Source organism: Rhinatrema bivittatum, chromosome 1, assembly GCF_901001135.1.
Source record: "Rhinatrema bivittatum chromosome 1, aRhiBiv1.1, whole genome shotgun sequence".
NCBI lineage: Eukaryota > Metazoa > Chordata > Amphibia > Gymnophiona > Rhinatrematidae > Rhinatrema > Rhinatrema bivittatum.
Window position 1 is genome coordinate 833,925,142 of NC_042615.1, and position 12,204 is coordinate 833,937,345.

Consider the following 12,204-nt stretch of genomic DNA (forward strand, 5'->3'; position numbering starts at 1 on the left):
ACCTTCTTATTTCTTTTGTTAGTGCCACCGTGCCACTTATTTTATTTATTTATTTATTTTATTTAAATGCTTTTAAAATATACCGACATTCATAGGACATATCATGCCGGTTTACAATCAACATTGTAGCAGTGAAAGAGAAATTACAAATAACAGGGAGGGGGAGGTGGAGCAGGATTGGAAAAAGGAGAGGATGGGGGCCAGGTGACAGCAAGCGCACAAGTAGCGGGAAGAATAAAGGTAGTAAAATGAAATGGGAGAGAGAAAATATAGGAACTGTGTTAACAACTAATATATAATAACAATTTACAAATTTACAAAATCAACATTTCCATAAGATGCATCAAAAGATTAGCGGGTAGTGGGGGGGCAAGAGAGGAGGCAGTAAAGGGGTTTAGGTCTGATTGGAGTCAGGGTAGGCTTGCAAGAAAAGCCAGGTTTTGATGCCTTTTTTGAAGTTGGGTAAAGAGGGCTCAAGGGGAAGAGACATGGGTAGAGAGTTCCATAGGGAGGGGCCGGCAATGGTAAAAGCTCTTTCTCTTGTGATGGAGAGGTGTGCAATTCTGAGGGGAGGGATGTGTAGGGTGCCCGCCATGGTGGCTCTGTATGGGCGATTGGAGGTGCGGAATATGTTTTTTTGAATATATCTGGTTATGACTAAATGTATCTGGCCATACGAGGCCTGAACATTAAACCTGCTTGCACACACATCTTGATGTTATAATTTGACTTGAATCATGGGCCCTTGGTCACAACAAGAGATGGATCCTCCCACAGGGCAGAGCCCTGTAAGGACTTGCTGTGATAGGCTGGCTCTTCAGTAGTAACAGACACACAGTATAGAGAGTCTTTTATTATACTGCAAGTGAAGGGTAAGGCCCGAGAAGTGGGTGGAGAACCTCAGCCCAGAGAAAGAGGGTCCCCGATGATGTATTCCATCCGTAGCTCTGCAGCGTGGATATCACAGAGATGGTTTCTCACTAGGGTTCAGGAAGGAGGTAGATTCGGTAGTGGTCTGCAGAGCAGGGTACGCCATGAATCCACTCACAGATGGTAGGCCAGCGAGAGAGGTAGATCTAGTAGTGGTCCGCAGAGTGGGGTACGCCGTGAATCCACACTGTAGATGGTGAGAGAAACAGAGACAGACTGGAGAGCAGGGGTGCTCACACTGAAGCTGTAGGCAGTAGTAGAGAGGAACCTCTGAGGAGCGGAGGTCCAGGACGTGACAAGGCCTCCAAGAAGCGTGTACCTTAGGTGTCCTAGCTGGAAGCAGGCTGACCCCGCGGGGTAGACACGGAGTGAGGCAAAGCCCCTAAGGAGGGGGTACCAGAGTCGTCCGAAGCAGGAACACAGCATGGCAAGCGTCTGTAATGAGGCGAAATCAGCAGGCAGGGATTCCTTGCAAACTCATAGCTGGGTTAGCGAAGGGAGTTTAAATATACGTATGCAGTGACGTTATGCGGAGGAGACGCCCCCGAGGTTCCCGCCATGATGCATGTAAAAGGAGGGTCAGGGCGCGCGCGTGCCCTAGGTGATCCCAGGAGAAAAATGGAGGAAGCAATCGCCCATGCCGGTCCGGGGCCACTGGAGAGGTCGGCATGTGGAAGCGGAGGCAGCCATCTTACCCAATGGAGCTGAATTAGGCTGAAAAGAGGTGAGCAACAGAGGGTGCAGCCATCTGCGACCGACGGGCGCAACACTTGAGTTAATTAGATAACTTGACCACACCCGGATATGTCCCCAACATGTCCCTTTCTTATTGGCTAAGTCTTAACCTGATAATGACTTATTCTGCTACGTTTTAGCTGGATAAACAAGGTGATTATTCAAAACTTGCCATTTAGATGGATAACTTGTGAGTTATTTGTCTAAAGGACTTTGAATACTGACCTTGCTAATGTTCACATGTAACAGCATGAGACACATAATTTTGTTTTTGCTTGCTTTTCTATTAAAGGTTAAAGAGGTTGAAGAGAAATTTAAAGAGCTCTTAATTGAGAACCAGATCCAGGAAGACCCAAGTATGGCATCCTGTGATATTAGAGAACGCATGGAAACCCTTCAGCATCACCTTCTTATACAGTATAATGCCGAGAAGAATTTGCCCGATTGCAGCCTCAGTAGTCTGATCAGAACTTTGATTAATCAGAATCTCTCCTTGAGAGAAACCCTCAGTCTCCTCCAGACTGTAATCCAACTAAGACTTGAAGAGTTGGATATCGTTAAGTTACTGCCTTCTAGTACAGAAATTGATGATAATCAAGTTGCATCATCCACATCATCCACATTCTGTACAAAACAAACAAGACCTTAGCAAGGAAACTCTTAAGAACGGTCTTCTCTGAGCTCTCCAGCATGAGCCAGGACTACCTCAGTCAGATATTTTTAATATGGACCAGCATACAGCCTGTTATCTTTAGTCTTTGGGAAAAAGTAGACAGAATTCTCCGAAAGGTTCGGATGTACCACATAGATGCCATCTCTGCCACTGAGGCTCCTAAAGAAAAACATCCCCTGGATTATATTCAAATAAATATGAAGAAAGAAAAAGACAAAACTTCACAAACTATTCTGGATGAGATGAGAGCAAATAAATTTCCAGAAGAAATCCTGCGTATTCTTGAACCAGTCCTTCAGAGTTTGGAAATCCAGATTCCTCAGAACAGACCTGATATTAAGAAGATGTTACATAAACATTCTAAAAAGAAAGATATACAATTCCTCGACATTACAAATCCAGATCAGGAAAAGCTAATTCTGATTATTCTAAGTTTATCAGTGGCTGTTCAGGATGTTACCACCACTGTAACAGAATCTGGTGAGAAAATAGAAGGCTATTTGCCAAAACTTACTCAGCTGGCAGCTCTGGTGACTCTTCTTCTTTCTGAAACACAAGAAAGCAGTGGCTGCCTCTTGGAGATTGCAACTGGGGAAGGAAAATCTACTATTGTGGCTATGCTTGCTCTTATCCATGCCATCCGGGGAAAGAAAGTTGATGTTATAACAAGTAATCCAGTACTTGCACGTCGTGACAAAGAAGACTGGGAGAAACTGTTTAAGATGTTTAATGTGTCTTGTAGTGTAATACCTCCACCAGGATTAGAAGAATGCACTAATTTACAACAAAGAGACAAGGCCATAAGAGAAGCATATAAGGCTGACATTGTGTATGGGACGGTCAGTGACTTCGCTGCTGACATCCTCAGGCAGGAGTTTGAGAAGACGAAAACTAGAGGAGATCGATCATTTGATGTGGCCATTGTCGATGAGGTTGACTACATGACCTTAGACAGTGGTGTGCAAGTCACGTACCTCTCACATGCAGCCACTGGGATGAGACATTTAGAACAAGTGCTGGCTGCTATTTGGGCAAAGGTCTGCACATGCCAACAGATAGAAGACGCTGAGACTGGAGAATGTGTTTGGATAACAGGAGCCCAGTATTTTCACAAAGCTGCAGTAACAGCTGTGATGGGGTCTGAGACATCTGAGCATTTCAACCCACAGGACATTCTGATACCTGGGCTGCAGATGGGGTTCTTCACTGAGGAAGATATTGAAAAAACTTGCATCTAAAGTAAATGAACCAAGGAAAGAATCACAAGATTCTGAAATTAAGGAAATCATGAATAAACTTGAACCGTCTCAACAGCAAGATCTTTTAACTCTCTTCCAAGCAGTTTTGGAAGACAATGTACTGTTTGAATGCTATAAGGCACAGAATGGTAAAGCTGTGAGATGTGATGCAAACGCCACAGTGACCCATGATAACAAGATCTGTATGCTCCTTCTGGAACATGGCCTGGCCTGTTTGATGATAACAGAAGATGAATTGATAACAGCAACAGTGGATCAAATAAAATCGAGAATTAGATTCTCCAATGATTATATAGTCCCAGAGAAGGAAGAGAAAATGGATGAGAACTTCCTCATGCTGCCAGGATTTCTGGAGGAATACACAAATAACAGACTAAGAGTCTTTGTGGAAAATGCTTTGAAAGCCATTTTAATGATGAATAACCGAGAGTACATGATAGAGTCTGCTGTAGATCCAGGGAAAGACAAAACTGTTTCAGAGAGTCAAGAATATGATGCAATTATTCCAGTTGATTTCAGAGCTACAGGAATACTTGAGAAGAACAAACGCTGGGGTGATGGCCTACAACAGTTTCTGGAGTTGAAGCACCAGTTGGCAATCTCACCTTTAACAAATGTAACTAATTTTATGTCTAATTTCCATTTCTTCCAGCGATACACTAAAGGCACTGGCATATTTGGGGTCTCTGGGACCTTAGGAGATGAGGCAGAAAAAGAGTTCCTTAGAAAACATTTTAAAACCTCTTGTTTTCCAATCCCAACCCACCGCCACACAAAGAGAGTTGAGTTGCCAGTTCTTCAGGTAGAAGGAGGAAGGGATACTTGGATCAGAGCAATTTGTGATTGTGTCAAAGACAGAACAAGTGAAAAGGAATGGATCAAAGGTCAAGCTGTGTTAGTGATCTGTGAGGATGTCAGAACAGCTGATGAACTTAAGATGAAATTATTAGAATATGAAGCTGTTCCCAGTTCAGACAGAGTAACAATGTATACAAGAAGTGATAAACACAATGTGGAACACAAAACATTTATACCTGGAGATGTTATTATTGCAACTAACCTCGGTGGAAGAGGCACAGACTTTAAGATGAACAATGACGTGAATGAGAGTGGTGGTCTCTGTGTGATTCTTACACATTTCCCTAAAAACATGAGAGTTGAGAAGCAAATATTTGGGCGTACAGCTCGGAAAGGAAACCCAGGAATGGTACAGATGGTATTAAATTATGATGACTTGGCCCATCCTACCAAGACCAAACAGTAGAGATCATGAGACAGCTGAGGGCAGATTATGAGAAGAGCCGCATCGCTCACACTGAGAATAACGAGTTGCTGCAGGTCAGTGTGAGGGAGAAGTTATTTAACTTATTCTGCAATCTTCTTAATGAATTTGATAAAAATTACTCCAAGGATGAAAAGCTGGATATTTTCACGTGCTCTGACACAAACCTTCTTCGCACTATCTTTGGTTCTTACAAGGTTAAAATGGATTTCAAGCCAGCTTTGAATGCGTTAAAGGAGACCTGGGCCCTGTGGCTCACACTCCGTGAGAAAGACATTGAGAACCAAGCAAATTTAGACCAACTAAAGAATGACCTTAGTCAAGTAGTTAAGAGGAAGATAGATGAAGTCCTGAAAGGGACCTCTAGTAACTTTTATGACTTCACTAAACTGGCTCTGGATCGTATGTACTTACACAGTGTGGCTAAAGGTAATGATTATGGAGCATTAAAGTACTGGGAAAAAGTAGAGAGCACTGATCCAGTGTATAGTGCTGTCTCACTGTACAATCAGGCATACATTACAGTTAACCTGAGAAAGAATGGCTACATACAGAGAGCAATTGATTTATTGAATGAAGCCAAGGAAACAATGGATATCTACATTTCTGAACTGACAAACACAATGGTAGCTTGCCAGATGTCCTGCCTTGCAAAGTTTGAGCCTCACTGCAAAGAAACAACAAACTTTACAAAGCAAATACAAACTCGAAGCAGCTTGTTCCAGTCCTGGATTAATTATATTGACAAATCTGTTGCAAAGTTATTAGAAATTCAGAAGGCAGGAGAGAATGCAATAACCGAGGGTAAGGGAATATTCTCACTCTGCCAGGACTATGACTATATAACCACAAATGAACTTAGCACATTGTATGACATGGGCCTGGCTTTTGTCTTTGAAGTAGAGAAGAAGCCCAAGTTTTGCATTAATGCGCTGATCTGCGCAATCCTTGGGGCTCTGCAGATTCTGGCTGGGGGCCTGGTACTTGTTCTCTCCTTCGGGACAGCCACTCAGTTTGGGATGGGGCTGATTTCCGAGGGCGTTTCTGACATGATATCTGGGATAGTTGGTATGGCGACGGGATCCTTTAGTTGGGCAGAATGGGCCATCTCCAAAGCCATCAGCCTTGGGATCTCCTTACTGACTGCAGGATTTAGTGTAATTAAAAAGGGAATAACAAGTACATACAGAGCAGTGAAAGGTTTGATGACAGGAGCCAGAAGCTTTGCATCTGTGGCAGACGATATCATTCGATCAGGAAAGGCCACATTTACTTCAGTCAAAAGCGGTGTAAGATCAGCAATTTCTTCAGTTACCAAACAGTCACTGTCCCAGTCAATGAAGACCCTGGCATCGAGCTCGGCAGTAAGGAACAACTTTATACAAGCTGCAAAGTATGCCGGGCAGGAAATAGGCAAACAAGGGGCAGTGAAGCTCTTGGAGTTTGGGGCAGAAAAGGGACTACAAGAAGCCTTCCAGGCCATTTTTGAGAAGATGCTCCGTGACAATGTGTCTGCGGCAATCAGAGAGAACCTCGACCTGAAGAAATACCTAACCAGCTTTATCCTCGTTCATTCAGTACCCGAGACGGTCTTAAAGAATCAGAATCAGAAAACATTTACAATTCCAGATGGTAGTAAAGTACACATGAAATCCATAGTGCAAAATATCTGCAAACTGGCTGCTGAGGATGTCGGAAATGATTTTGCCACCCTAGATAACGCGGCATTTTATCTGAAAAGTGTAAAGTCCTTAGCACTGGCAGTGATGGAGAAAGCAAAGGTGAGGAAAGCTGCACTGACATTTTTTAGTTGGGCTGCAGTACTGGGAGAATGTTCACTCGATATTACAAATCTGGTGCAAAACTTTCCAACTAAAGACATAATTGACAAGAGAATAGCACCGTTCATAGCTAAAGAAATTGATGCCAACACAATTAAAGTGAAGTACAAGGAGGAGGACTGGATTGACGATCCTGACGTGCAGACTCTGCAGGAGGAATTGCTGAGCACTGCCTGCGATGAAGTATCCCAGCAATTGACGCAGCTCATTACGAAAAAATTAGCAGGATACTTAACTAAACTAGGTAAAAATCTTTTGGGAACAAAAGTCTCAAAGATCGTGGGCAATATAGTAGGACAGCAAAATACAGAACATTACTTTGCAGATCAAAGACATGGGAAAAAAATGAAAAAGTTAAAATCCGGGGCAGCAAATCAGACGCTAACAGAATCAGAACAGAAGGACTTTGACGAATATGTGAAGAAGCTGCAGGAGGAGACACGTCCGGCCTCAGAACTGGATCTGAATATTCTTACCAAGAGCGACCTGCTGCAGGGACAGGCAATCAGGATCCTGGTGGTGGATGAAAAGGGGAAAAAACTCTCCACTGAGACATATCCTGGAAAAGACAGCTCAGCAGCGACCATCACACTGCAGCAAACCAAAGTGAGAGAGCCAACAGGAAGGTAAGAGCCAGAGACGGCTCAGCAGGGACCATCACACTGCAGCTAACCAAAGTGAGAGAACCAACAGGAAGGTAAGAGCCAGAGACAGCTCAGCAGGGACCATCACACTGCAGCTAACCAAAGTGAGAGAGCAAACAGGAAGGTAAGAGCCAGAGACAGCTCAGCAGGGACCATCACACTGCAGCTAACCAAAGTGAGAGAGCAAACAGGAAGGTAAGAAGCAGAGACAGCTCAGCAGGGATCATCACACTGCAGCTAACCAAAGTGAGGGAGCAAACAGGAAGGCAAGAGGCAGAGACAGCTCAGTAGGGACCATCACACTGCAGCTATTTAAGGTGAGAGCGCAAACAGGAAGGTTAGAGTGAGAGATAGCTCAGCAGGGACCATCACACTGCAGCTAACCAAAGTGAGAGAGCAAACAGGAAGGTAAGAGCCAGAGACAGCTCAGCAGGGACCATCACACTGCAGCTAACCAAAGTGGGAGAGCAAACAGGAAGGTAAGAGCCAGAGACAGCTCAGCAGGGAGCATCACACTGCAGCTAACCAAACTGAGCGAGCAAACAGGAAGGTAAGAGCCAGAGACAGCTCAGCAGGGACCATCACACTGCTGCTAACCAAAGTGAGAGAGCAAACAGGAAGGTAAGAACCAGAGACAGCTCAGCAGGGACCATCACACTGCAGCTAACCAAACAGGAAGGTAAGAGCCAGAGACAGCTCAGCAGGGACCATCACACTGCAGCTAACCAAAGTGAGAAAGCAAATAGGAAGGTAAGAACCAGAGACAGCTCAGCAGGGACCATCACACTGCAGCTAACCAAAGTGAGTGAGCAAACAGGAAGGTAAGAGCCAGAGACAGCTCAGCAGGGACCATCACACTGCAGCTAACCAAAGTGAGAGAGCAAACAGGAAGGTAAGAGCCTGAGACAGCTCAGCAGGGACCATCACACTGCAGCTAACCAAAGTGAGTGAGCAAACAGGAAGGTAAGAGCCAGAGACAGCTCAGCAGGGACCATCACACTGCAGCTAACCAAAGTGAGTGAGCAAACAGGAAGGTAAGAGCCAGAGACAGCTCAGCAGGGACCATCACACTGCAGCTAACCAAAGTGAGTGAGCAAACAGGAAGGTAAGAGCCAGAGACAGCTCAGCAGGGACCATCACACTGCAGCTAACCAAAGTGAGAGAGCAAATAGGAAGGTAAGAGCCAGAGACAGCTCAGAAGGGACCATCAGAATGCAGCTAACCAAAGTGAGAGAGCAAACAGGAAGGTAAGAGCCAGAGACAGCTCAGCAGGGGCCATCACACTGCAGCTAACCAAAGTGAGAGAGCAAACAGGAAGGTAAGAGGCATAGACAGCTCAGCAGGGACCATCACAATGCAGCTAACCAAAGTGAGAGAGCAAACAGGAAGGTAAGAGGCAGAGACAGCTAAGCAGGAACCATCACACTGCAGCTAACCAAAGTGAGAGAGCAAATAGGAAGGTAAGAGCCAGAGACAGCTCAGCAGGGAGCATCACACTGCAGCTAACCAAAGTGAGAGAGCAAACAGGAAGGTAAGAGGCAGAGACAGCTCAGCAGGGACCATCACACTGCAGCTAACCAACGCGAGAGAGCAATCAGGAAGGTAAGAGCCAGAGACAGCTCAGCAGGGACCATCACACTGCAGCTAACCAAAGTGAGAGAGCAAACAGGAAGGTAAGAGGCAGAGACAGCTCAGCAGGGACCATCACACTGCAGCTAAGCAAAGTGAGAGAGCAAACAGGAAGGTAAGAGCCAGAGACAGCTCAGCAGGAATCATCAAGTTGCAGCTAACCAAAGTGAGAGAGCAAACAGGAAGGTAAGAGCCAGAGACAGCTCAGCAGGGACCATCACACTGCAGCTAACCAAAGCGAGAGAGCAAACAGGAAGGTAAGAGCCAGAGACAGCCCAGCAGGGATCATCACACTGCACCTAATCAACATGAGAGAGCAAACAGGAAGTTAAGAGCCAGAGACAGCTCAGCAGGAACCATCACATTGCAGCTATTCAAGGTGAGAGCGCAAACAGGAAGGTAAGAGTGAGAGACAGATCAGCAGGGACCATCACACTGCAGCTAATGAAAGTGAGATAGCAAACTGAAAGGTAAAAACCAGAGACAGCTCAGCAGGGACCATCACACTGCAGCAATCCAAAGTGAGAGAGCAAACAGCAAGGTAAAAACCAGAGAATGCTCTGCAGGGACCAACACACTGCAGCTAACCAAAGTGAGAGAGCAAACAGGAAGGTGACAGCAAGAGACAGATCAGCAGGGACCATCACACTGCAGCTAATCAAAGTGAGATAGCAAACTGAAAGGTAATAGTCAGAGACATCTCAGCAGTGAGCAATGAGCATCACACTGCAGCTATCCAAAGTGAGATAGCAAACAGGAAAGTAAGAGGAAGAGAAAACTCAGCAGGGAGCATCACACTGCGGCTAACCAAAGTGAGAGAGCAAACAGGAAGGTAAGAGTGAGAGACAGCTCAGCAGGGACCATCACACTGCAGCTAACCAAAGTGAGAGAACAAACAGGAAAGTAAGAGCCAGAGACAGCTCAGCATGGAGCATCTCACTGCAGCTAACCAAAGTGAGAGAGCAAACAGGAAGGTAAGAGAGAGAGACAGCACAGCAAGGACCATCACACTGCAGCTAACCAAAGTGAGAGAGCAAACAGGAAGGTAAGAGTGAGAGACAGCTCAGCAGGGACCATCACACTGCAGCTAACCAAAGTGAGAGAGCAAACAGGAAGGTAAGAGCCAGAGACAGCTCAGCAGGGACCATCACACTGCAGCTAACCAAAGTGAGAGAGCAAACAGGAAGGTAAGAGTGAGAGACAGCACAGCAGGGACCATCACACTGCAGCTAACCAAAGTGAGAGAGCAAACAGGAAGGTAAGAGCGAGAGACAGCTCAGCAGGGACCATCACACTGCACCTAACCAAAGTGAGAGAGCAAACAGGAAGGTAAGAGCGAGAGACAGCTCAGCAGGGACCATCACACTGCAGCTAACCAAAGTGAGAGAGCAAACAGGAAGGTAAGAGTGAGAGACAGCACAGCAGGGACCATCACACTGCAGCTAACCAAAGTGAGAGAGCAAACAGGAAGGTAAGAGTGAGAGACAGCTCAGCAGGGACCATCACACTGCAGCTAACCAAAGTGAGAGAGCAAACAGGAAGGTAAGAGCCAGAGACAGCTCAGCAGGGACCATCACACTGCAGCTAACCAAAGTGAGAGAGCAAACAGGAAGGTAAGAGCCAGAGACAGCTCAGCAGGGACCATCACACTGCAGCTAACCAAAGTGAGAGAGCAAACAGGAAGGTAAGAGTGAGAGACAGCACAGCAGAGACGTCACACTGCAACTAACCAAAGTGAGAGAGCAAACAGGAAGGTAAGAGCCAGAGACAGCTCAGCAGGGACCATCACACTGCAGCTAACCAAAGTGAGAGAGCAAACAGGAAGGTAAGAGCCAGAGACAGCTCAGCAGGGACCATCACACTGCAGCTAACCAAAGTGAGAGAGCAAACAGGAAGGTAAGAGCCAGAGACAGCTCAGCAGGGATCATCACACTACAGCTAACCAAAGTGAGAGAGCAAACAGGAAGGTAAGAGCCAGAGACAGCTCAGCAGGGACCATCACACTGCAGCTAACCAAAGTGAGAGCAAACAGGAAGGTAAGAGCCAGAGACAGCTCAGCAGGGAGCATCACACTGCAGCTAACCAAAGTGAGAGGAAGGTAAGAGCCAGAGACAGCTCAGCAGGGACCTTCACACTGCAGCTAACCAAAGTGAGAGAGCAAACAGGAAGGTAAGAGCCAGAGACAGCTCAGCAGGGACCTTCACACTGCAGCTAACCAAAGTGAGAGAGGATAACCTTCTGCTATCAGTCCTCCAACAACTTTCATGTTTATTGCTGCCAGCTGAAGCTCTCCAGGCAGACTCTGAGATTGATTGGGCAGGGAGTGGAAATCTGGGTGTTGGGTTTGGATTGGAGGTCCAGGGTGGGATTATAGAGGTGATGGGGTCAGAAAGTTTTCCATCATAGGCCAGGCCTAGTAGTTGTGTGCATAAATCCAGGTCTGTTTTTCTCTTTTTCTTCTGATGCTTTTCTTTTCCCGAGTTCAAGAGACTTTATTCTCATGGAAGTTTGTTCAGGAGTTGCCATCTTAACATTATTAATACCTCTCACTTGTAGGAAGACAGAATAACTCTCTCATATAACTGTCAGCTAAATCTGTGATCACTTGGTTTTCTTTCAGTGACACCTCTGTTATGCACAAATTCAAATCCCGTATCAAAGGGGAGGAAAGTTCCTACAGTGGCCACTTCAGCGTGGTACAGTCAGATGGGACCCTCATAAACTCTGACAATACATTCTCCCTCTACAGCGCCCTGGCAGCAGCTAACGGAGCCACGATGGAGGCGGATATAAGGTGCCAGGCACAAGAGCTGAAGAGCAAGGTTTACAATGAGGTAAAGACCTTCCACTTCTTATGCAATTTTACAATGTGATGTATTATTTCACATAGTCGCAGGCTTCTCTCCCAAGGAACTGAGGCAATAATGTATGGGTAAAAATTGTGGACTCAAATTCAGCTTCTTAACACCCAGGTTACATTCTCCTGATGCTGTAAGCTAATATTAAGTTTATCTTCCAATCAACACTCTCTAATCAAAGAAATGGACTGGGCGAAAAACTCACAAAACACATGTTTTAAAGAATATTTTAAGCAAAATAAAATCGGTAATATGAACAAAATGTTCTGATCCTGCTCACTGTAGGGCTGCGAGCAGGCTCTTACCCTTGGCCCGGAGGCCATAGAAGCCAGGGCCTTGCCTGGAGCCGCCCT

The 12,204-nt window shown here is 45.7% G+C and overlaps 1 protein-coding gene across 1 annotated transcript in view; it reads left to right on the plus strand.

Moving 5' to 3' along the window:
- Positions 1–11,827, plus strand: part of LOC115079614 — a gene marked incomplete at its 3' end in the record, with an annotated part of 68,664 nt that extends 56,837 nt beyond the window's left edge. The window contains 2 exon segments of the mRNA XM_029583317.1: positions 1,958–7,346; positions 11,614–11,827. Coding sequence (XP_029439177.1) covers positions 4,867–7,346; positions 11,614–11,827 — 2,694 coding nt within the window.
- Positions 11,828–12,204: the final 377 nt, after the last annotated feature.